The 27,571-nt window shown below is 36.4% G+C and overlaps 1 protein-coding gene across 3 annotated transcripts in view; it reads right to left on the reverse strand.

Moving 5' to 3' along the window:
* The window catches only part of SMAP1 (small ArfGAP 1), an 82,503-nt gene that overhangs the window by 4,783 nt on the left and 50,149 nt on the right, over positions 1-27,571 (reverse strand). For all 3 annotated transcript variants that reach the window (XM_061460521.1, XM_061460522.1, XM_061460523.1), the window contains 2 exons: positions 12,660-12,744; positions 2,982-3,109 (listed from right to left, as the gene is read on the reverse strand). In XM_061460521.1, the coding sequence (XP_061316505.1) occupies positions 2,982-3,109; positions 12,660-12,744 (213 nt within the window). The remainder of the gene's footprint in view (positions 1-2,981; positions 3,110-12,659; positions 12,745-27,571) is intronic.

Below are 27,571 nucleotides of genomic sequence, written 5' to 3' on the forward strand. Positions count from 1 at the left end.
ATGAGCTGTAGTTAGATTATGAAAAATAATTAGGAAATCACAAGGAGATTGCAATTAACATCTCATTAATCCTCATGTAGGCAGAATAGATTAAAGAAGAGCTAAAACAAAAGATGGAGTGGTCTGAAATAAACTACTACAACAAGAAAAACTATTTTTGGAGAAAGGGCAAAAGTAAAGTTTTGGTTGATTTACTTAAAGTAATAAAATTTCTAAAATACATAATTTATAATTGGCTTAAAGTTCCTTAAGCACATTGCATTTATTGAGAAGGCCTAATTATCTGGAGTCTTCAGTACAGGAAAGACATGGGCCTGTTGGAGAAGTCCAGAGCAGGGCCACAAAAATTAGAGAGCTGGAGCACCGTTCCTATGAGGAAAGGTTGAGAGAGCTGGGGTTGTTCAGCCTGGAGAAGAAAAGGTTCTGGGGAGATCTCAGAGCAGCCTTTCAGTTCTTAACAGGGGCCTATAAGAAAGATGGGGAGAGACTTTTTAGCAGGGCCTCTTGCGATAGGATGAGGTGTAATAGTTTTTAAAAAGGGCAGATTTCAGGCTGGACATGAGAAAGGAGTATCTTCACTGTGAGGGTGGTGAGACACTGGAACAGGTTGCCCAGAGAGATGGTAGACACACCATCCTAGCTAAGAATGACAGACCTTCACACAGTTCCTGTACAATGTTTGGCAACAAAAACCCTGTTGTATATAATTTAGCTATGCGTACTTTACATACTAAACACACATTGTACATACAACATACACATCACTAAACATACGTCTTTCATCCTTTTTTCTGTCCAAGAATACTGCATAGTGGATAAATCTATACCATTTCTCTCCATGAATACTGCATAGCAGATAAATCTATAGCATATGCCTTTTATCTAGTTTTATAGTAGGAGCTGGTTAAATCAACTCTTTTTAAACCCCCTTGTGTTTACTAATGGGCAAAATTCTAGGAAAAAAGTTATTCCTTCACATGTTGCTCTTTACCAGTCCTTTATAAATTCAACAGCTTTTACTAGCATCCAGCTATAGGGAAGAGCAGGAAGTAATATTCTAAGCGGTTTTGAAACCTGTAATAAAGACACATATCTGACAGCAGAGTCAAAGTGCACATGATTCTGAATGCTCAAGTGACATTTGAAAAAGCAAAAACAAGCAGGTCTGTTTTCATCTTAAAATCATGTCTTGGCTATGTCAGTAGTTATAAATCCTCAGGTTTGCAGACATCACATTGTTTCACTCTCATAATAAAACATTCAAACAGACATTTCTGTGCTCCAGAGTGCCATAAAACCATGTGCATTTAGCACTAAATGCTGCCTTTCAGGTTAAGCTAGAAAAGACAAGCAATCCTGTGAAAAATCAAGTCATACATTGCTTCTACAAATCAGTCTGAGGAACAGCATTAAATTCTCTTCTTTTTCTATGTTCAGAAATCCCACTGTGGCATCTCAGAAGCACCTACACTCTGTAGAACATCATGGTAAGTATCTCCTGAGTAAGAAAGCAAGCCACACTACCCCACATTTGGTCCCTTCTTCTATTTTAATGCATTCTGTTAATAGATATTGAAACAAGTGCTACTCATCTCAACTTAAGAATTTGCCATAGATATCTACTCTAAATTTTCCAATTCCAAAGACAGGAACTCACTGTTTGGGTGCTCAACTGCAGAAGTCCCCAGGTGGCTGAACCACCTGGGTGGCTTAAGGCATGGTGGGAAGCTTGCTCTAACCATAGCTTCATGATTAAAAAGAAACGTGGTTTAAGTCTCTAAAATCCTATCTAGCACATTGCACAAAGACAGCCCTCAGCAACAAGTAGGGGAAGGAAGAGTAAAGGTTAAGGAATAAAAATTACAATCAAATCTGCTGAACAACATGGATATCCTTTGACAAAAATGATTAAACATAAAATTTGGAAATGAAATTACAATATGCCAGTTCAATCAGAATTCCTTTCCATCATCATCCCTTCCATTTCATGTATTATGAAAACTACTGGATAAACAAGTACATATCACAGGTCCCAAACCATGAAATCAAGAACACAAACAGTTCTTTCCAGTTCAGCAGAGTGAAACACAAAGCCTTCTGCAAAATTAAGCTTATAAATTACCTTAAAAGGGCCTCAGAGATGGGGAGATGAGCTGAGTACTCCTCCAAAGCCTCCCTCTCAGAAGCCACTCTGGGTAAGGAAGCCTGCACATGCACATTCTGATCTGTACCAGCCCTGTTCAACACCAACATTCTTTGAGGCTGACAGGTACTTTAAGACAGCTGCAGCTTTAAGGAGTTCCTTTGTGTCCCAAAGCTGCATTTCTCAGCTACTGCAGGCAATGGGGTTGCTTCCAAACTGTTATAGCTATAAGAGAGGGAACACGCCAGGCGCAGGGGTTATGCTACCCTTCCTTGAGGAAAGACAGGCATACAAGTTCCAAGATGAGACAAAAGATCAGCACAGGTAGCTGTATTAGTTGCTCTTGATATCCATTCTTGATTTTGAGAAACTTGAGACCCCAAATCTTTAGCATCTCTAAGACAGAAGCATCTGCTGTAGCCTCTCCTAAATATCAGCATCATAAAGCAGTAAGAGGTCTTGAAAAATATGACTTAGAGCCAAATAACCTAAGAACATAAAGTATATCCAAGCAATACCTATTAAAAAAGAACAAGACAAAACAATATAAATGAAAAGAAAACATGACTACCATCACCAGGGTAAGACAGAATCCAATTTAGCTGAATAACCAGGGAGAATCAGAAGGGAAGACCACACTGCCTCCTAATGCTATAATATAGCCAAGCAGTATAGACATCTGAAGGGCTGAAAAAAATCTAGCCATTACTGCTTAAAGGGTTTCCAGCCATAAGTGTGAGAAATATGAATCCTTTCTGTGTGAATGAACAATTCCCTGAAGGAAAATATGCACATGAGTGCACAGATTTACACACACATGTAATTAAATAAATTTTACCTGAGCAGGAGGTGCAGCAGCTGCTGGTAAAGGATTAGAGATCATTGGACCAAAGATATCCAGGTCATCATTCAGCGTTGTGACAGCAGCAGTGCCTCCATTTGTAACAGATGCTTCAGCTGGACCATCTTAAACAGACAAGAGAATCACATTTAAAGCGAAAATAGTTAATATTTTAAAAGTATGAGAATAATTAAAGCTTCAGACATACACTGACAAACTAACATGGCAATACATTCCAAATTTTCAACACAACAAAATACAGATTGCCACCCTTTAATTTTAAAAAGAATCAAGAACGTTAAAAAATAGTCGATACATATTTCAGAAAAAGTCACTTTCTCCTTTTACTAAACAATAAAAAGTTATTTTCCAGTGTCTTACACCCACAACAGTTATCTACTTGAGTGAAAAGATCAATTTCAAGAGCAGAGGTCAATCACTGGAATACCAGCATTAACAATTTGGTGATAACACATGAAACATATGTCTTACTACACCATAGAAACACGTAAGGCCGAAGGCAGATGTGAGGCTTAGGCACTTTAATGTTTCTAGAATTCTACTGTGGAGTCCGATTACTAAAAAGCATAGTTAAGATGCAGTACTTAATTAAAGTTATAGGAAGCTTCCAACACTTATTTAAAATAATACAATGCCGTCTCTCATGTAACCACAACATTCTTTCCCAATTTAAAAAAATAAAGAAAAAAACACCGAATAGAACAATAGAGTAAGTTTATTACTTAGAAAGAGGGTTTCTCTTTGCTCTTCTCTATTTTTTTAAAGGACACAAATAACTGGCAGCCTATAGTAAGATTTTTCTCCCTGCATGTCAAATACTGTAATTTTTCATTACTTTGTTCTGCACACTGCAGTTGGAGACTATCCTCCCCAGTAGCCCAGGATACTCACAAGTTGGAACAACATAGCAGAAACAGTAAGAAGCACCAGTCACTTCACTAGTCTGGAAATCACTTGACTGGGAAAATATCACAGAAGACCAACAAGATTTTTGGCTGTTAACTCATATGGGATGGCACTGCATTCTGAGACAATCTGTTGAGAAGATCACGCTCAGGGATGCCTTCTCATTTGTCTGCTTTCCAACTCCAGTGGAAGTTGGCCACCCTTTAGCTGCCTTGCATGAAAGCGTTTGTTTATTTTCAAAGTAAAGACTGTGACTGCCATGTATTTGAAAACTTGACACAGAAGTCATGAACATCAAAATCTGGCAATATGGAACACGTCAGGAGTTACCACCATCCATGCGTATCTGTATCCAGGTCTTACAGTACACATACTGAACTTGTGTTTTAGTATGTATAGGAAATGTAGGGCAGCTACAGCAGCCACAACTTCAAACTGACTTCAGCATATGTAAAATCCCCAGCCTATTTCTTAAACACTTACTCTATCTCTCTCATACAGGGAATTATGAAACAACCAAGCGTAAGGGTGCTGGTCTGCAATTCCTTCAGAGCTATATGCTTGCTTTGGTGACTACTACAGATACACAAATTATTTTACAGTCTAATTTAGTATCAAACATGAACATTAATAGCTTGGTGTTTGCCAATTCTCAAATCCACTTCATGTCAAAGGGAACTTTAAACCAAATTGCGCATGCTAGCAATGCCAAGCAGGCCCAATGACAAAGACCAAAATACACTAAAGACAGGGATATGAGAAGCACAAAGTGAATGGCCTTCACAAGAAACTGAATCTTAGCAAGTGTATTTATTACCCAAACTTGTGCCAAGTTCATGAGGATTAACTGTCTGCAAGAATTAAGAAAGATCAAACAAAGGCAAAACAAGCATGGGAATAGCTTGGCAATATTTGATCTTCAATGCTGAGTAAACAGTGAGCAGCTTGAACAATGACCATGGGGTAAAGTACCTACCTAAGCGCATTTCACTATCCTGTCGTGATTTGACTTTGCTGGAAGGACTGCCTTTCCAACAATTCTGCAAACTGAAGTTACAAACTCATCTATGAGTTTGGGTGGCATGGTTTAATGCGAGGTGTCCCTGGCCATGGCAGGGGGGTTGGAACTAGATGATCTTAAGGTCCTTTCCAACCCCAACTGTTCTATGATTCTACGATTCTATGATTATGACAAAGCTACTTGCATCTTAGCACAAAGGTCTTCTCCTTCTCTTATTTCTGTTCTGACAAATGGAAGTTAGTGGACAGAAAAATGACCATACGTATAATCTGCTCCACCATTTCATCCACACCAGTGTTTTCAGATGTGTGTAAATGTACTGGCAATTTAAGTAACAAGCTTCTTTTGAAGTCATTCTGCAGACAGGCAGTTATAAAAAGATCTCCCCAAAGGCTCACTGTTTCAGATAAATTCAGGAATGAACTGTGCATAGTATTAATGCAAAATGATTGTCTGGAATTAATAATTTAATGTTCTAATTTTCTCAGTAAGGTATATGTATTAAAAAAAAAGTCTCTCGTCATATTCCAAAGTGGTTCAGTTTCACTGAACATAAAGTTTAACTGAAAATTTAAATGTAATCATTTACTAAACCATGCATTTAGAGTATTCACAGGAAAACACATTTGCAAGAACAAAGTATTTTTCAAGTATTTAAAATGCTACTTATAAATTAAAACTATGAAAACCCAGGGTTTTGCTAGACTGCTTCTGTAAGAGTGTTATTTGGTAATGTACATACCTTTTATCTCTTACTGAATTTTATGCTACAAAATAAATGCACAGTCTCTATGAGTACAGAAAACAGACATTTTGAATTACTGTTTACATCACAATTTTAAGCCTGAATGAGTAGTATTAACAGATGATCCTGTCTTACTGATTTCTCAAAAAATGTATTAGATAGAATATTTATACCTATTAAAAAGCAACTCTGAAAACATTCACTCCTCCCCTGAAACAAAAAGATTCCATAAAGAACTATATTTAAGAATACAGAAGAAACCTAAGAGTGTTTTCACTTCAGTTTATTACCTGTATCAATATTAGTATCTTTAAATACACACATGCATGCAGGCAATCACAGACTTTTACGTCAACATAATAGTTCACACTTCTTATACAGAGATCGCTGGAATGGGAAGCCCAGAGAAACTGTGAATGCTCCACCCCTGGCGGTGTTTCAAGGTCAGGTCAGACAGAGCCTTGGGTGGCATGGTTTAGTGTGAGGTGTCCCTGCCCATGGCAGGGGGGTTGGAACTAGATGATCTTAAGGTCCTTTCCAACCCTAACTATTCTGTGATTCTATAATTACTGGTATTTGCAATTTCAATGCACCAGGTCATGGATTAGGAAGCACTTTCTCCTTTCCCTTCTCATTTTGAAGTATTTCCTTACTATAAGAAAGATACTCCAGCAGAGTTCTGAGTTCTAAATCATTCTAAGTAAATTACTTTTCATTCAACTTCTGCTGCCTACCATTAAAAACTGATTAGAAGAAGTGGCGTGTATTTGACAGAAGGAGACATGGCTGTAGTCTTTCCAGGGAACAGGTGAAAATCAGATTAAGTTATACAGGCCTGTATGAATATCTTGAGAAGTTTGCAGTTTCAACCATCACAGAATTGCTCTGAATCAACTAATTTCTTATCAACAGTACTTCCACTGCTTTTCTGGAAAATACATCCATAGCTAGGAATGAAGTTTTAGATGTGGCAGAAGCCATTGCAATGAGAGCACAGGCAAGGCAGAACTTCCACACTCAGTCAGAGAAGGTAACATGGAACGTCAATAGATGCTGTCCTTCATTTCAAACTCTTAGCTGTGGTCCCAACACTTCTCTTCTTACAAGTTATGACAATATGACAGAAAACATCCAACTGCTGTCTGCCATACTGTGCAACAGCAGATGCTGCCTCTGAATTCAGATCAGGAAGTATTGTTTAAATTTGATAGGAGAAACAAAAGCTATTTACTGGGATATTTAGTGAGTGAAAGGTTTCAGTAAAGTATACCTTTACAGTGCTTTTCTGTATACATTTTACTAATGCCTGACATGACAATTTCCAATTCAGTGCTGGCTTAGTTATGAAACCTTTCATATACACCATTAATCCTTGCTATATTTATCTGCACTAACAGTGAGAATGACCATAAGAAGAGCTTCAAAGGCACAAGAAGGGAACACAAGAAAGAAAGTCTGCTCTTGAGCTTTGCATTGTGCTTCTGAAACTCATTTTCTATGGGGCAAACTATTTACAAGAAGTTTGTTACTAAGCTGCCATGTATTTTTATATATACAACCATTTATGGCAGCCATACCAAGACTTGCAATAGAGAGAGAATATGCATATGATTATTTATTATACCAAATTGCTAGGAAGATAGAACTGAGAGAAAAGGTTCAATACTGGGGCAAAGATACAAAACAATGTTTGCCTGTCTGAAATTATTGTAGAGCTATTTATTGCATTAATAAAATTTTGTTTACTGATAAAACCTTTGCAGAAGTGAAAAAGCATTCACAGGGAGGCTATATAATACTTTTAAAAATAGAATGTGGAAAGCCATAAAGCTAACAATACTGTATGCCTTAAATGGTTGTAAAGGTTTTCATTTTGGGTAGATACATTGCTTACTTAAGCATAATCCTAACATAGCAGCAATACTACAAACGTTAACGTGTTTACAAGCTCAAGAAATGATTCCATGCAAACCTGGAGAGGTTCAACAGGGAAAAGTGTAAGGTCCTGCAGATGGGACAGGGCAGCCCTCAGTATCAGTAATAGGTGGGGGATGAGGGACTGAAAGCAACCCTGGAAAGGACTCAGGATATTGGTAGATGTAAAGCTGGACATGACTGGACATGTATCAAAAGAAGCGTGACCAGCACGTCAAGGGAGGTCATTTTTCACCTCTACTCTGCTCTGATGAGACCCCAGTTGGAGTACTGTGTCCAGCTCTGGGTCCACCAGCATAAGATGGATTTGAACCTGTTGGAGCAAGTCCAGAGGAGGGCAATGAAGACAAGGAGAGGGCTGGAGCACCTCTCCTATGAAGACAGGCTGAGAGAGTTTGGCTTGTTCAGCCTGGAGAAGGCTCGGGGAGACCTTATAGCAGCTTTCCAGTATCTTAAGTGGGCTTATAAGAAATATGGGGACAAACTTTGCAGCAGGACCTGTAACAAAAGAACAAAGGGCAACGGTATTAAGAGAAAAGACGGTAGATTCAGACTAGGTATAAGGAAGAAATTTTTCACATTGAAGGTTGTGAAGTGCTAGAACAGGTTGCCCAAAGAAGTTGTGGATAGCCCATCCCTAGCAACATTCTAGGTCAGGTGAGGTTGGACAGGACCCTGAGCAACCCAGTCTAGTTGAAGATATCCCTGCTTACTGCAGCAGGGTTGGACTAGATGACCTTTCAAGGTCTCTTAAAACCCAAACTATTCTTTGATTCTACGAGTCTGTGATCTATAAATGCATACATGATATTTATGTACTTCTAAAAAATCTTTATAATTTCTTAAATGCAGCTTTCCAACTTACGACCAACCATGCTGCTTTGGCACTTACCAAATAATACCAACAAACATACATTTCTGACTTATGCAACATCCAGCTGCATTTCATATCATGATTAAGCTCTCAAAATCTCACAGGATTCCTTCAGCGAATATTTCCCAAACATGAGCAGATAAGCAGCTTTCAGCATATTGCATTTCCCCTCCAACTACGCTGAATGAATGCCCCATACATCATATTCAGTTAACAGTAACAGCCTAGTAAATTTCTTATCTTCTGCTCAATCACTGTAACTTACTAACAATGGTTATTCCAGAATGTAAAATTGTCTATTTTATGAAGGGCACATCTGCTCTTATTGTCTAGGGACAACATGGTAAAGTATGTAGAATATGTAAAATGTACATTCTTTCTTTCTGATAATTCTGTAAGGTAATAGTTTAAAAAATACCAATTTTTCATTTTTTTCTGTATGTTGCACCTTGACAAACAGAATGATCAAAAATTGCCTTCAAAAATGATCAGAATGATCAAAAATCTTCAGAGAAAGATTCCCACTATCACATATAGCTATCATACAGTTTTTTACAAGTATTTAAGAAATCTATTTACATCTACCTGGCCTAAGTGAAGAAAGCTACCTTGAAAGACAAAACCCACAAAGTAGCAGAGAGCACAAGGTTAACACCAGAGAGATTAAAATACAGCCCTGGTAATGGGCTAAGTGCTGAAGAACCATGATTTATGCACTGTGACTTTCAAACTGAAAAATGTTTCCTATAATTCTCCTATTAAAAATCAATGTTATAAAATCCCATACTATTGATTTAAGAATCAATTTTAAGTCCCCACATTTTCAGTAGTGCACAATTTCACTGTGGACAAGAACCAAATAATTGAAGAGGTACTAAAAAAGCAGCTTCAGTTTTAGCCGACAGAAATAGGCTGTGATTTCTCACGGCGTGAGAAGAGACAGAAGGAATTTGGAGTTGCACAGCAAGAACACTGACAGTAGTGCTTGTGGAGAGCGTAAGAATATTTAGCTTGTACATGTCCATTTCCCCACCTTTCTATGTCTGGAGTACTGAACTAAAATCTACTCTGAATCAAAAGGCCAAAAGCCACGAATCCTGTTGGATCATCAGAAAGAGAACATCCAAACAGCATCTAAATAATAAACCCACTGAACAGAAACTCCAAGGAACCACATGAATCTATGTAAAAAATCTCAGATGAAACACAAACGTAACAGTAGAGTCACTGAGGATATTATGCCACTTCTGCTATTACAAGATTTAAAGATACAATTTGCCTAAGCACACTATCTTGAAAAATTTGAAAATTGTAAAGAAAAAGAACAATTTACATAGTCTAACTACTGTTTTCACTGAGTAAGTCCTATCTCACAGCATGTTTACCTTCTGCTAAGGTTACTATTAAAAACCCAACTGAGACATAATAAGCAATGATCCAAAGGTTAACCCCGTATCCAAAGCCAGCACCGAGGCTTACTCAAGAAAATACTTTGCATGAAGCTGGGCTGTTTTGAAAGCCAAAATTATTCTAGCATGAATTGTCATCCATTAAAATTACTTAATTTGCCATCACAAGCAATTCTGACCTGCCTTAGTAAAAGCTACTGCTGCTCTTCATTTGCAGAAATGAAGTTGTAAGAGAATGAATCCTCATTAGAAACATGTCAACTCAGTAAGAGTGAGCTATGCAATCATATCCATTTTAATATTGTTTGATATGACATATCAAAAATCTTAATTGGCAGTGTGCTGCTGCAGCAAAAAGGCAAAAGGGATTCTGGGCTGCCACCAGCAGGAGCATTACTAACAGATCAGATGTGATCATCCCACTCTCCTCAGCACTTGTCAGGCACAAGCCTGGAATCTGTGTGCAGTTCTGGTCCCCACAATTTAAGAAAGATTTCTTAATAGACATCTAGATCGATTTCTAGACTGATAGATAGATAGATAGATAGATAGATAGATAGATAGATAGATAGATAGATAGATAGATAGATAGACAGATAGATAGATAGACAGATAGATAGATAGACAGATAGATAGATAGACAGACAGACTCGAGAGGGTCCAAAGGAAGGCTGTGAAGATGGTCAAAGGGGTGGACAACCTGCCCTATGAGAAGAGACTGAAGAAATTAGGTCTTTTCTCCCTGAAGAAGAGAAGGCTAAGGGTGGATCTCACCCTGGTATGCCAGCACTACACTATGAAGGGCAGCTACAAAGGGGACAGAGGCTCTCTTCACAAGGAGCCACATGGAGAAGACAAGGGCACAGGTACAAGTTGCCCCAGAAGAAGTTTCATCTCGACATCAAAAAAATAATTTACAGCAAGATCAACTACCTGAACAACCTCCTCATGGATGTGGTAGAGTCTCCATCTCTGGAGGTTTCCAAGATGCAACTGGATGCTAGATATTCACATGCAGACAGACTCCCTTTCCCAAAAGTCAGGCTAGATGGTCTTTCGAGGTCCCTTCCAACCTGGGCTACTCTATGGTTTCTGATACATTGGGTTAAAATGATCTTTCTTTTAATACTGTCTAAAGCAGTCTACTGCAAACATTAATTGAAAGACAACTCTCCAAATGAAATATGCAGGTCTGCTCTCATTATACACATTTCTCATTTGGAACTCAGTGGAATTCAAGTGCTACTAACTTATTACACTGCTTTTCAATTTGTTATTTAAAAGATCTTTAAACACTCCCTCCTCTAAAATTATAGGGTTTTAACATACAAATTATAAACTTTGCCCTTTGTATATCTCATGGAAGAAGCACAGCTGTTGAACACCAATTATAAAACTCTTTCTGTTGCACATTACATCTCAAGTTAGGCTATGCAATCCATGTTCATTATCATATCATAAAATTGTTACCAAGATTCTTTTCAAATTGTGACTAAAAGGGTACAGAAGCCTAGCAATCTCAAACCCACATATTGATTAAATTTTAGGTCTTAATTAGTTTGCTGGCCTGCTAAAGGAAAATAAAGGAGAATCAGCTTTTAATCAAGTCTAAATTACCTTTTTTAAAAACAGATTCATTCTACATCCATAATCTAATTTGTACTGTGTTAACTAAGATTTGCTTGCCAATGGTAGCAGATTACTCGGAAGGAGATACAGACCACAACATGTGCTTAGCTGGTACAAAACCAGTATTTTACAGCTACTCTAGGAAAACAATATGCGTTTTGAATGATAGCGTGAATTCTAAAACAGAGAAAACATTTATTGTTTTGTTGCAACATTATTCATACCTTAAAAAACACTTTTTTTTTTTACAAAGTCAAGTTTTTAAAATAATTACATTTTAAAGACTCATCAGCCTGTTCTAATATCCTGTAGAAATTATGTAGAAATTTTAAAAATCTCCAACATCAGATTCCTATAAATGGAATACTCCCTAATATCCACTCACAACTGGCAGAAAATTTTCCTAACACTGAAATAAAAAGACTGTAATATTTCATTCTTCCAGTTCCATTTTAAGATTCTATCAAATGGAAAAAAAACCCACACTTACAGTAACACTAGATAAATAAAAGGTAGAGTTTATAACTATGGCCTTCAACAAGCAAAGAAAAGGCATAAAAAGCCCAAAAGTATAGCTAGATAGTGCAATTTAAATGATTCAGGTCCAAACAAATTCATTTACAAGGCAAATAGACAGTTACCTGTCAGTCAGAAAACAAAAGGTATATTGGATAAAAATGAGATGGCCACAGTCAGAACACAATACTGAAATGCCCAATGCATTAAGTTTTACAAGGTACTAGTCAGCTGCAGCCAGTTTACTGTTGTTCTAACTAATACAGGAATTTTATGATATAAGGTATTTTAGATACACAATTCAGATGGCCTCAGCATTTTCAAGAAAAAGTACACTTGTACCGTAAATATTGAAATACCACAACCCATAAGCCCTTTGAAAATCACTTTGATAACTTTCCCTTCCCACAGGAGCTCATTACTCTCCTTAGCAAAAACACAACTATTGATATACTCAGACCCCTATGGCATTTCCTTTATAGTTTCAAATTCATAGACTCAATCTTACGGTTTTCAAATTCATCTATCAGTAAGCACAGGGAAAATAAAAGTATACCTGTTAGATATAAAATGATGTATCTGTGTTTGATTTAAGAACAGCTAATTATGTATTGCTTACCAAGTCCTAAAAGGTCAATAGTGGGTTCTGATGTCTTTTTTGGACTTGCTTTAGCTTCTGATTGCTGTTCCTCTTTCTTCTGTGGCTTTAAAAGAAACAAAACAAACACAAGTAACCTTTCTGAAAAAGAGAGGACTTAAAAAAATCTCGTTAAAGACGCTGCTCCTTTATCAGTATCAGAAGTTAAATCTCTTTACATATTTGTTTATCATAATGACTTTGATTTGTAATGAAGTTACAGTTATGGTCATATGGGACATGGCAGATGACTGGAAAAATATTAACCTTATACCTTCACTGGTACTTAATCCATTTTAAAATAAATCTAAGTTCCAGGATAGGTTAAAAATAAGTTGAAATCTTAAACTGAACCACTGCATACCATGCACTAGGCAAAAAGCTGTCTATAATTTGATTTATTGACTAATTTCAGCATCCAAATTATACAGTTCTGCAGGGCTGAAAAACCTTAAATGTAAAAATCAGAATCAGACTGATGACATTTAGCCTTCCTGAAAAGAGCACCTGCAGAACATGCAGACGTTTTAGGTGCTAAGCACCAACGGACACAATCTGTGTTCACAATCTCTTTTCCTTTGTAAACCTGAAGGCAAATAACAGCATTCTCCTTTAGAAAAGGGAACTCATAGTCGTTTCTTGCCTGGATACTTCAAAACACAGAATGGCATTGACGTGAAATTTGATTACAAAAATGACTGCATAAATATGTTTACGGTTGTTCTCATACCAATATCAAGCTGATCACCCATGCCCATCAAAATATCAATTTTTAAAATTAATACAATCTGGTTTATAGTAGTGAAATGACAAATGCATTCTTTGCATGCATTTAATATGCATTTAATATGCATTTACTCTACACTTATCATAAAAGCATGAGGTGGATTGGTTGATCAATGAGTACGGCCTTTAACTAGGATTGATTACTGAATGTCGGTGGTAGAGCACTGTCAGGCTGGGTGTTGGCCTGACATTAACCTGCTTCACCCTCACCTTTATCACTCCCATAATGTGGCTTTGACAGAGTCACAGAGGCTCCCAAGGTTGCTGAAGTCATTAAATCATCATTTACTAAATGATTTACTAGAAGAACTTTACAGCTCAACACATGGGTATAAAGTAGTTCTTATTTAGGTAGCCCTTTCCTTTCCTCTCTTGCAAACTGGTCATAATGAGTAATGAGCATGGTGTTTGTAAAGAGCAGTCAGGAAACTCAAGAGTATTCAAAGATGGCCTAAGTGAACAGAAGCCTGTCACAGTAGTAACACTCTTGTTACAGGAGCAAACCTCACCAAAAACCTCAAAGAGCTGCAATGAACTGAGCTCCATTTTTCTAGGGAACAGGTATTTTCACACTCAAACTGATCCTCACCAATCTCTCGGAGAAATACTTGCTTCCTCTTCCAAAAATAGTTATGTTGACGTTACATACCTTATACAAGACCAAAACTGTTTGGGAAACCGTGTGCTGGAAAACTATTCCATGGATTCCCTGACTCTATATTGCATTACAACTTTCATCTTAAAAGTATGTGATCAGAACAATAGCACGCTAATTCCAAGTGCCACCTAATACTGCAGAGGAAAAAACCCTCCTATTTGGCATGAGAAAAAATGTATGGGTTTTGAAAGTAGATTTTTGCATATCAAGGATTTTTTTAAAGTGACCATTCAAAATGAAGTTTTCTACAACTTACCATACCTCAGTAAATATGCCATAAAACTTAAATTATTATTAACATCAGAATTAACAGCGAGTATTTCAGAACAGAATTTATTGTAAGAATTTGCACATTTTGTTCTTCTCCAACTCTGTAAGGAACACCCCTGGTCACAGAAGCTGTAAAAAGAAGCATTTCTGACGTGTTTCTTGATTCCATGAAACTGACATTTTTGCTTAAACAGCTTAACAGTTCTGAATATAGAACAACTTCTTTAAACTAAAAAGCAGAACTGTTGGAACTATATTAAATGTGCAAATTTTCATCCCTCCAGATTAAATTTATGATAAGTACCCAAAAGCACAAGCTTGGAATAAATTAAAGTTTGACAGGGTTGGTTTAGAATGCAAACTTTTCATAGCAACCAAAACACTTCTGCATATATTACTAAGTAAACAAAGAATTCAAACAGCCCTTTCTTTTATTTAGTATTTATTACTGCAGAAAATGGTCCAGCTGAAGACGGTATAAGGAAACCAATGCCTTACTAAATAAAGCATTCTGTAGTAGAGATCATGCCATCTTTCTGGGTCTGGAGCAGATGACCTCCAGTGGTCCCTTCCAGCCCATATAATTTTGGCACAAACAAGGTGTTGAAACTTTCCAAAAAGAACAGAAAGGGAAGTCACCCTGGAGCCACTGGAAAATTTTATTCCAAATCATATTGAGAAATTTGATGTTTAATTTCTTTTCTGGTAGTTTTGCTCCAGCAGGACTCATACATGACTAAGCTTTCTGTAGAGTGGTCTTTTGAAACGTTAAAGCTAAATACTGCGCAGAGTGAGCACAGAAGCGTGCAACAGGAAAAAAAAAAACCCCATGTAACAAGATAGTAACATTTCTTAATGTTTAATTTAGTTTTGTGCTTTATCTAAAAATTAATGCATTTTGTAGAGGTACAATATAGCATGACAAATGCTTAGGAATTCAGCAGCACTAAAACTCATCTCAGTTTCTATTACTAGGTCTGCTTGACTCCCACAGCAATTATTTTTAAGTACTGACACCAGTACTAGATAAACCATTCTTTGTCAAGTCCTTTGGAAAAAGGCTGCATAAGAATAGGAGACTAAGCAGTATTAAATAACCTGAAAATAGCATAAAAAATCTGCGATGAGAAAACAAGTAGGAGGAAACAGGTACACAATTTTGTGCAATTATTTTTAAGTGAAGCTTTCAAGGTTACTTGGGACTACTATTTTTTTACATCATTCAAGTTTGACTCGGCAACATATGTGGTTTTATTAAGTGAAGTACATAGTTATAGCAATTCCTAGATATATTTACTTCGGGTCATACATTAAGAGCTTCTCATTGAAAATCATTATGGTACTAGCACATGCCTCTGAGAGACTGTCCTCGCAAGCAGCAGAGCATCAAAATATTTTTGATATGCAGGCCTTACATTTCCATTTTGTCACACAAATGTTCACTACACTGTTCTTCAAGGTTATTCTCATGTTGGAATACCTAGTGAAAGCAAGCAATGTCCTCTGCCTTAAAATACTCTGAGATTACTGAAAAACAGTTTATTTGCAAATATCACTGAAAGAGACTGAGCCAGAACAAGCTTCCAGGGATTTGATTCTTTTGCATCCTCCACATGATCAGCTTATTATGTAGCATGACTTGGAATTTTCTGCCTTAAGTAAAACTGAGCCCCTGTTTTGAGAAAAGACACAATAACCCATTTAAGTTATTCCTTGTTCAGCATGTATTAGGTACTTCCTCCAACTTAAGGAGGCAAATAAAGAATTAACCTTGCAACCTCTCATAAATACTTTCACTGATGAAGCACATGTCTTAAGTAGAGGAGCAGGGACCCACTCATTATTCAGATCCAGCATGGGCATCATAAATTTCTGCAATCACATAGATGATTACATCTAATTCCTTCATGCTGTACATCTACAATACAATAAAATGTTAGTGACTGCATGGTACTAATACCTTATCCATAAGTCGTCCTTACGTAACAATATTAAACATCTTTAAATATCTGAAGAGCAAATATTTTAAAACAGTTAGGAACTTTCCATAACTTTGCCTCTAATAAAATGAATGGTTGAGAAATCATGTCTACAGATAAGGAGCAGCATCTCTTTCCTATCCAAATAAAAGATACAGAAATTAATATTTCGTTCTTCACTTAATTTCCACACATTTCCACCATCACAAACACAATTCAGAAGCAGACAACTGTGATTAGGCCACCTGTAATTTACTGCGAGTTTAAAGCAAACCAGTGCATAAGCCTTCTAAAGCATATTTTTAAGTAATGTTTCTTAGACTCACATTGAGCTGATGCCTTCATTTGTGAGAGCTGCACTACCAGCGTGCTTCCAATTCACAGAGATACTGGTTATGATTTAATCAATCTTGTTCATTTTCCTACCCTTTAATCTCTTTTAAATTTCTAGTCCATTAGGTTTTGGAAGAAAAGTTAAAAGAATCATACTGATGTTTTGAGTTTTATTTTGCTTAAATTCTGACTAATTCCTTAAAGATCAAAAGAACGTTATTGTAGAAAGCTTCCCAGTTTACATAAAACGAGAAAGTCTTCAATTCCATCATGAAAGGTAACACACCAGGGTTTTGGCTATTGCTGAGTGGTGCTTACATAGCATCAAGGCCTTTTTGTTTTCCCTGCTCTGCCATTGCAGCAGGTAGGCTGGACGTGAGTATGAAGTTGGGAGGATACACAGCTGAGGCAGCTGATCTGAACTGACCAAAAGGTTGTTCAATACCATATGATATTGTGCCCTCTGAACTTTCCCCATGAACAGATGCCATACTGATGTAATGCATTTGATAACTGTATCGTTTTAGCTTTTTGAGTTTTGCACAACCATATTGCTTTTTTGCTAATTAAAGCAAGTCAACCTCTAAGCACCTCGTTTAATAAATTCAAGGACTGTATATGCACAAACATATATATATATACACATACAGCAATACTTCCACCACTGTTGGTCTGTTTTTTTCATAGCCACCTTCTCTTCCCTTTCTCTAGTGTTCTACAGATTTTGCCAAGCAGATAGAAGGGGGACATTAGTCAAGTGAATCAACCTATATATGGAACTTGCCCTACAAACCACAGTGAATTCCCATGTTCTCTTTTCCCACTGAAGCCTAGTGTGCACAAGTCTCAAAGCCCTGAATCTGAGTATTACAGTTTTGCAGTCAACTCATCCAAAGGTAAACTCCCATTCCCTGGAACGGGCAACTATGTTTTCTCGCAGACGGCAAGTCTGCAACAGAAGGGATAGTGAAGAACATTAAGTAACCCCTGAAACGTAAGCCGCATACTGCAGGAAGTCCAGTGTCTCAGTCTGGCATTTCATAAGATTTTGTTCAGCCAGCTATTTTTGGAGATAACTGTTAAATGAGTAATTCATTCTGCCTGAGAGAAAAAAAATAATGAAAGCACTCCTTCTTCCTCTGGGCAATGATTACAGTACAGCACATGCAATGTTGTCAACAAGGGATATGGTTATCTCATGAGGAAGACAAAAAGGAGGGTCAGTACCACTATGACTGACAGTCACTCACCAATTAAATTCATATACACAGCATAATGCTATGAGGTCTATTGCTAATGCTACCAATGGTCCCTTTCTGTGAAACAGCAGCTTCTCCTTTCCCAACTCTCAGCACCATGTCCATGAAGTAGCATGTCTGGCTAATTATACTGGTGTAGAACAGTGGGTAGGGGAAGACAAGAGGGAAGTGGAAAGCTTTACACGAGCTTGCTTGGTTGACAGAATAGACAACAACATGAGGTCTCAGAAGTGTTAAGAGTTTGAAGGAGAAAAAAATAAGAATATTCAGCAGCAGTATCTAGTAGCAACTACACTGCTCTTTTTTTATTATAGTAAAATAGGAAAACAAACTAAATCTGCAAAATTATTATGGACACTACAAGCCTTTAAAAACATTTTTTTAATACGACCATACATTCCAGAGCATATGATCAGTCTAAATTCTGCATTTGTGAGCTACTCTTCTGCACATGCCTATTTACCAGATGACATTCCTCTGACAGAGGCAGCTGAAGGCATTTTGCACTGGAATTGGGAAAGGTTAAACAAACTTGGTTTGAAAGTGCCAGCACACAATGAAAATACTGTGTTTATTTTTCACTGTGAATGAGTGACTTTGGGGAAAAAAGAATAACATTAGGTAATTTAAGTTTCCATTTTCTGCTTCTGTAACCTTATGGCAATTATCTTCACATGTACAATATTTAAGGGTTTAACAGTTCTAAAAGAGATATGACACCCAATAGAAATGTAACACACACACCCAGTACTTTAAAAACAAGTATAACTTTTGCTGAATTCACTAGTACAAGATATTAATATAAATAATTCACAAGGTTTCATCACCAGCATTTAGGATTAACATTGGCATTATTCTCATTCACAATATTCGAGAACATTACAAGAGGTAGCATGCATGGTGCAACTTGTAAGCCACAGGACTAACAGCTCTGAAGGACAAAAACTCTCCAGTCAGAGCAATCATAAGTTTACAGGAAGCATCTATTCTGAAGCAAGATATCAGCCACTGTCAAAAATCTGATTTATCAGCTCTCCAGTCCAGTTATCTGCTCCTATTTTCTTTCATGCTTTACTATTACACACAAAAAATATTTCTCTGCATATTTTCCTCCATTTTCTACTTCAATGAAAAATTAATATGAATCTGGAATTCAGTCTGTTTCATACACAGCTGACTACCCATGCATTCCTTATTTCTATACCCAATCTTAACTACAAGAAACCATATGAAAGCTGAAGATCCATCAAATAATTTAGTAAAATGCACTTCTAACTTAAAGCAATTTCCAGTTTACTCACTAAAGCTCACAGATGCTTCTATGGTTACTGAACAAAAGCCTTCCTTTGCTCTTACTAGATAGGAATTGCATGGTTTGTGCATAAAGTAATTGGATTCCTTCCCTCTTCATTACCTGCTTGCAATAAAACTTGCAAGACAGCATAAACATTTGAGAATTCCCGTAAGAGAAAATAATGTTAGTAATTCACTATAAGATTGCAATAGGTTTATAAAAACAATTTTTCCTGACAGCTCATATACTTCTACTACACAAGTTAGTTTAATCTGTATCTATTTAAAGCACTGTTCATGTGGGTATCCTAGAGATTTTAAAGAATGCTTTTACAGATTTTGTATCTGACATGTAAATAAGTAAAAAAATAAAAACTAATCTTTTCATAATATTGAATTTAAATCACTATAAAGATGAAATGTGATATTCCGTTTACCCTCATATAAGATACCAGCATTTTTTTTTAAGAAACTTTGGAATCAAACTAACTGTTCAAAATTTAGGATACTTTTAGCAAGTGATGAACTTTTATTCCGTCCAGCTAGCAAAAAAGTCAAGCAACAAATATACTATATTGAATCAGAAGATACTACAGTGGTATCATGAAGTTGTACAGACTACAGTGACTCTGCAAGCATATTCCGATGGATCCCTAATCCAGAAAAAAATGTATGTCAGTCAATTAAAAAACCCCAAACCTGCCACTTAGTTATGAAATAGTTATAATATAGAATTATTACTTATTTATAAAACTAGAATTACCTCAAACAAACATCTAACCCAAGGGGAAAAGTTTATTATTAAAGTGCATGGCCATTATTACAATGAACTGCTCTTGGACACTGAACGACTCATGCTGATGTAGGCAAGCTAATTTAAACCATTTATACCAAGCAAACCAACAAACCTGAACTGCCTTATTTTTTTGTTTAAATGTTGTTGTTTTTAAAAAGGATTCTGTACACATGAAGGTCATTTAGGTGAAACACATGCTCGAAGGAAAACATTTTTAAGTGTTCCTGATCTCCATTTCCACTTTAAAACCCTGAGTATATGGATTTCATTGCAGTTTTGCAGTTAGGACAGGATACTTGTATAAGATTACATAAAATGTGTTGCATCTCTAATCATGCAAATTAAAAACTTCACAGTAGGACTAACAGACAGCTGCACCGTAATCTTATGCCATTCATATGGTTTTATCTGGGTCTAGGCCAATATGCTAATAAATTATGTATAAAGTGGATTAAGACTATTCCTTTATTACTAGTTATTGACCACCCTGTACTACCATTTTATTTTAACATAATTTAAAACGCTAGCTCAGATCTCATTTACTTTAAGCAATGTATTCCAAGAAGCCTTAAACATTTCATGTCTCGTAAGTAGCTGAAAGGAGCAGTTTAGCTCCTTTCTAATGCATCAGGCAATCTCGGAGGCCCTTTTACCTTGCGCAAAAGAAGGCATGCGACTGTAGAAGCCCAGTTTCTTAAAACGAAGTTGTCTTTATATTTACTGCTGGGACTATGGCAAAATATCAAAGATTAAATCCTTCTCTTTAAAGTCTTATATTCATGTACTAAATTTATATAATAACAACCATATATGAAATACTAGTTGTATGCATTCATTTTCAAATATGTTATGTTCTTAAAGCTGACAAGTTCAGAATAGGGTCTGAAAAAAGAAGGCAAGGTCCTTCTCCTAAGTTTGGTACTTGAAGAAAAGTACCAGAAGACTGTGAGATGATTGCTAGGTAACAGTCACAATAAGAAGTAGGAACCTGAAGATGCGCTACAGATGGCAAAATTGCAGAGAAGGACAGGCAAACAGTCTGAGTGCAAAGGAACCAATTTTTTCCTAGGGATTCTGGGGGGCAAGAATTTGAGCAGAGTTTGCTGCAGCTCTAAATCTTTGAAATGATCAGCGCAGAAGTAAGGACCTGTTTACAAGGACACAAAAGCAGAGGGAAAAACTGTTTGTCAACCTTTTTCCTATTTTGTGTTGTCATGGAATTCAATTTAGATAAAACTCAAGTATGCTACTTTTAATCCAATAAAACCTGGGGTTTACATCTTTTAGAAGAAATCATTATGAAATAGAAAATCTAGACAGATCCATCTTAAAGCTGTAGCTGATCCATCGTCCCATTATGACATCAGATTAAGGTCAAAGTGTTTTAATGTGTCTCAGTTTGCAAGCTGTGAAATAGAGTACACATGGGTTGTACTTTCATAAGCTGTTTTAAATACATCTTCAGTTTTAGAACCCTATATTACAGTTATATGAACTCAGCTTACACATTTTTCCTCCATTTCTATTGATCTCATTAGTCTGGGCAAGATTACAATAATACAGCTATATTAGTTCCAGTTCCTCATTAAACTGTTTTCTTTTATAACTTTCCTTCTAAAACCCTTCCAATACATAATACAATATCAGTGTATACATCAGAACTAAGAGGTATGTATTTATAATTCCTTCTTCATATACCTCCAGATGAAAACGAGTCATTTCAAACATGGCAACTGACTGACCTCATAGTGAAAAAACAGTCCAACCCAAGCATTGCTTTCCACTGCTATTCATGAAGGTATGCTTTGCAATCTTTTCCTTAAGTATAACAAAAGTGCTTTTTTTGCTGGAAACATGCTTTTTGCATGAAACTTAAGTTCACCCAGTATCAAGACCCTACACCCTTAGCCAGTCAGCTCAGCCCAGGGATCTTTCCAAATGCTGACATCCTACTCACTGGCTAGTCCAGTCAGATTTGCGACATGTCAGACACACGTGGGTATCTCCAGTAGGTGTTTTTAGGAATACTGCCTTTGCCACAGCTGGCTGCTAGATGCTTGTCTGCAGTTGCTGACCCTTAAGTTTCCCACCCCTACAAGTCTCTTTTTAGTTGCCAACAACAATCTTTTAAATCCTACTTGTCTGATAATCCAACACATTCACACACAACATGGTTGCAAACAGAATTTGTAAGAATGTTGGACAGCCTGCACTGATCAAGTTCAGGGCTCAAACAAGCATACTTATCAGTAACCTGCAGGGATGTGACTGCTCCTTTTTATCCTCTTCCCCCTGCTGCTTCTTGCTTGTTAACCCCAAACCATCTTGATTCCTCTATTTCCCTTCTTCTGGTCTGTCACCTAAACATCCTATAATAAGCTTCATATAATATTCTCTGCCCCATCCCCAAATTCTCTTCTCTCTGCATCCCATAACAAGTGCTATAGCTAGTATGCAATTAACCCTTACTTGCCTGGGGCTCTTGGGAGAGAATCTCTCTCCTTGACCCACCTCACTGCTCTCCTTTGACAGACCTAGAAGCAGATCTCTGCGCTATGTCTTTACTCATTAGATTGCTCCAGTTCTCCTCTGACACTTTCAGTCTTTGTGTTTTAATCACATACTCCTTACAGCATTGCATTGAACATTGTTTCACGTAAACCACCTATAAATTAGGACTTTTTCTAATAGAGTTTTGTTTCTTAGAGTGTTGAACTGATAGTCTATACTGGCATCTGTTCTATCATTTTGGCAAGCAGTACAATACGAACACTTTATGAAGTCTAAGCATACCATGCCTATAGAGATGCGTTTAAAAAGAAGCCTCTCAATAAGCTCCACGGAAATTCAATCCTGTCACTGCAGCTAATCACACTGAAATAACCAGAATTAACCCCAGAGGTTAGTTTTTCTTACTTCTGTATCAGCTTGTTGCTTTCCTTTTGCTGCTATAGAAGTTAGGAGTGAACTGAGGAGAACTTTACCATATACAAGTACACAACTCTGTTTCACAAATTCAGAACTTACAGAGAGAATGTTTAATAAACACGCATCACTAGCTCATGTCAATGACCATTAGCTGTATTTTCTTCTGCTAGTCAGGGTTTTTCCCCTCAGTTTTCTTCTCATTTCAAAGTTAACCACTTTGAAACAATTACTTCAGAAGTTAATTAATTTCAACCCACCACATGCAATTCCAAAATGGATTTCCCTTTACTTGAGTAAACCCCATTTTCTTTGTCTTCACCCTCCATATCATCATAAACTTTAACACCAACTATCAAGAAGAATTTTAGCCACAGTCTAATCCAGCAGTCTAAATCTCAACTGGAAATGAGCCAAACATCTTCCTGCTTTTATTCTCCGAGTTTAAATAATACGAATCTACATAAAATATCTGGGTATTCTGAAAATGAATATTTAAATCACCCTTATAAAATATAAGGCTTGGTAAAGCTTTTTAGATTCACAGTTCAAAGATTCTGAAATTTTATGACTGCCTTCAAAGTGATAGTAAAAAGGCTCTGACTTGCTTGTTCAGGCACCCATTTCAACATTTATGCTGATATTTCTTTTACACAACTAAAATAGTCTGTCTTTAAACAAAGGAAAAATTTTGATATCCACTTACAGTGTAAACTGAGGATTAAGTATAAAAAACAAAAATACCTGTGGGTTATCTTGAGCAGAAGCTACCCATGTTGCTATGAAGCGTAAAATACACTATCTGCCTAGTTGACAGACCTGCAGTACCTTACTCTGAGATTAAGTACAATATCCTCAAGTCGAGAGACCAAACTTGCTGAGCAGAGAAGTGGACAGATCTACTTTTCAGCAGCACACTGACATGCGTGAGGACCAACCTCAGGACTGCAGGCTCCAATTTTATAAAACAAAAATTTCAAGTAAAACTGAAAGACAAGCTCATCCAGCTGCAACCCTTTTTTCGACAAAGACAAGAGAAAACTGATCACAGGTGGGTTAGCAGTGTTGATTGATACATAAGAAATTTAGTATTAAAGAGATGCTACTTATTTGAAAGCTATGTAACTGGTGACTTCATTTTGTACCATACCTCTCATCTCACAGAATTACCTAGAGTGAGAAACTTGTCCATTTCCTTCAAATCACATTAAAAGAACCTTTTTATACCTTATCTTGCTTTTATTTCTTCCCCGGCTACAGTGCTATTTTCCAAATACCTCTGAGTTAATTTTGTGAAGACATTGATTATTAACAGGATGAATGTGAGAGCCATAAAGTTTTCAGTGCAACTGTTCTAGTGCCCTGAGCAACTATCAAAACATAATAAATTCAACAGTCCAAATAAATACTCTTATTCCTTTTAGTAAAAAGCCACACAATCAATACGTTTGTCAAGTCTGAATTTAAAATGGAAGACACTGACAGTTGCAGGACGGTGTTTGGAAGCTTTAGTGAAACCTCTTCTGGCATTTTATTATTTTCTTTTTTAAATAATTTAAAGCTTAAGTGAATGTTGGAGCTTTTAGCATTGTCAGTGGCATCTAAAAATATTTTTTTAACACAAAACAGAGTTACTATCTTTATTCTTAATATCTGCACATCTGACAGTGCCTCCCACTACCTCATTGCCCTATCATGATGGTCACACACTGGAGCAAGATCTCTCCCCTGAGGAGTTTAAGCATGTTCTAGCTTCAGCACAGTAACATGAAACAGAACACACAAAGACACTCGATTACCTTGCTCATGCTCCAATTCTTGCATTATTTTAGGAAAACAAAGGAAGCCTATTATTCAAACCAAGATAAGATCATTATTTGAGTGACATTACTTAAATTAAATGTCTTTTTCCTGTTATCAATCTCATCCAATCCTTACCCTTCTTTACATTCAGTTGGGTGTATCAGTACCACTTCTGTAAAAATGTCCTGCTTTTTGTTCTTTCACATTTGGTGGATGGTACACAATCTCCTAAGTAGTACTATAGTTTTCTAAAACTTTTAGATGAGATTGTATATTTGCATTTTCAATCATGCATGCTCGTATGGTTTCATATGTCTCAGAATTAGTAAGTCTTGGTCATATAGGTATTTTTATCTCAGCTTATTATTCATCCATGAATAAGGCTTAGTTCACACTTATTAAAATGTGCCCATTCTCTTTTGTTGTTTAATATGCATGTAAGTGTATGTGCCTTCCTAACTGTCTCAAAGTCACTAGGAAAAAGGGTGAAGCTTATCACAAGGAAGCAGAAGAAACCTGAAAATGCCATTTGTTAATAAGTATTACCAACTGAAAACCCAGGGCAATTCTAGGTTTTGACCCTGCATGGAGCAAAATGTAACTGAGGATCAATTAAAACTAAGCACAGTTAACAATACCTTTTTGTTAAAAATAGTTTGGCAAGTAAAACAAAGGCCACTTTAACCAAAGCAGCCCAAGCCCAAGCTTGCTCTTGCAGTTTTTAAGATTCCATTTCTACAGAATTTAAATAAAGAAATAAATAAATTACATTAAAATACTGTTTCTCTGGAGATCAGACTTATCAAGCTGATACAGAAAACACACACTGGGCTGAGGATAAAAAAAAACCCGTGATAGTCTTCCTGTAGACTGACTCCTTTTATAATACTAAAAAGACAAATACCCTTCTTCCCATCTGACAAAAAAAGGGTTTCCTTTCAATTGCTTCTACCTGCAATATCGATTTCTTAATTTCTTTGTCTACAACTCCCAATATGTAATAAGAGCCATGACAGATTAATTTCATTAACTAAGACTATTTTTCAAGGCAATCCTCAAACATAAAGAGTCCTTTGTTACCTGCAAAAAGAATGAATTGCACAGTTTCGGGAAGATTCCAGTTTTATTTGCCTTTCTTCAGATTAGCATTAGAAGCAACCAAAGAAACCAAATTAATCTGATCTCTTCCATAAAACTGAAAGGGTACGATTAGAAATGTAAAACCAGGCTGGGACAGGTCCAGGAAATGCAGACTGAGAGAACATTTAAAACCCTTCACCCTCTGTGGGGGTAGAAGGCAGGGAAACAGGTTTTCCTACGTTTTATCCTATACTCATGATTAACTCTTATCTACTTAGTCTGAATTTGTGAAAACAAAGACTAAAAGTATAACTAAGACTATGTATTCCACCACAGGGCAAAGCATGTTTCTGCTTTTCTGCTCCTGTGATAAACACTTGATTGCTTATGTATTATAATTTAAGTTTATATTACATTTTATATAAAAATACGAAGAAGAACCATTTAAAAATAACATCACTCAGAAAAGCAAATAATGTTTAAAAGTCTAAAAAACTTATTATTAGTCAAGTGATTTAGCAAATATATCATCAATATACTGTAAAAATAAAGAAAGCATTTGGAATATTTATAATGTAATTCTGTATTTACATTATTATTCAGGTCAATATTTGTGAGTCAACTTATTCCCACAACTTAAAACCAAACACCTCACTGATGTTTAGGTGGACATTAAAAATGTTGCAGGCTTTCATTCTTCCATGATTTCTTACAATGCTACTGAATTCTAAAGAAGTGAAGAACACTAGAGCACTATTTGCTCCAACTCATTTCTCCCTGAACAAAATTATTAGGATGATTATTTGGAATACTTTGGTTAAGTAAAAACATATCAGAGAACTAACTGGGGACTAATAGTTCCTCCTCTCACTTGCAACTCAAAAGGCTGATTTTTGTGGAAGTTTTAGCTGTCTTTGGGGGAAAACGAATGAAAACACTGCCCTAATAAGATACATTAACTTCTTCTTATTTGGTTAAATGAATGTTTGACATATTGTTTTTCCTACATTAAGGGAAAAAGCTGCTAATATGATTTGTCTTCACTTTTATTTGAGGGGTTCTCTAGTACTTTTTAAGTGCTAATAAAGTTATGTCAGTGCCTCCTCCATAATGCAGGCCATCTGAGAGGTAGCAGCTCACTGTTACTGCTGAGTTTTAGCTGGCAATTTAGTCTCCAGTTTGGCGAAGAAAAGCAGTATTTGAATACTACCATTGAAAAATAACCTCTGTCACTTAAATCAACTCTATACACAAACAAGAGCCAATTTCAAACTCAAATGCAATATAATAAAACTAAACTCACAGGGCCAAATAGTACTTCAGTTAATCAAGTTTAACTGCTGCAATCCTTCAGAAACATTCATCATCCCAATACGTTCAGCAGAATGAAAAAAACTTAACTTTGAATGTCAATATTAGTTTGCAAAAGCACAAGTAGTTTTAGAAAAAAACCAAAGTTTGTTCTTTACATTGCAAACATTTAACTTTACTGTCCCAATTACAACACAATCTCCTCTTTAAAGGGCTTACTTTCCATAAATTAATATGGTTTCATGGTACCCTCAATATGCAATATTTTACTGTGAAACCATCACAGTATTTTCATTGAAGTTTTCAACTGATGGGAAACCTCTAAAACACAAACAGCACAGAAAGATACTAAGTGTCCAAACACATCCAAACCCTTCAGTACCATGGACTCAGCTGAACTT

This window comes from Pezoporus flaviventris, unplaced genomic scaffold, assembly GCF_033815535.1.
Source record: "Pezoporus flaviventris isolate CSIRO_AGI_PZ_B2104156 unplaced genomic scaffold, CSIRO_AGI_Pfla_v1 ptg000031l, whole genome shotgun sequence".
Classification (NCBI taxonomy): domain Eukaryota; kingdom Metazoa; phylum Chordata; class Aves; order Psittaciformes; family Psittacidae; genus Pezoporus; species Pezoporus flaviventris.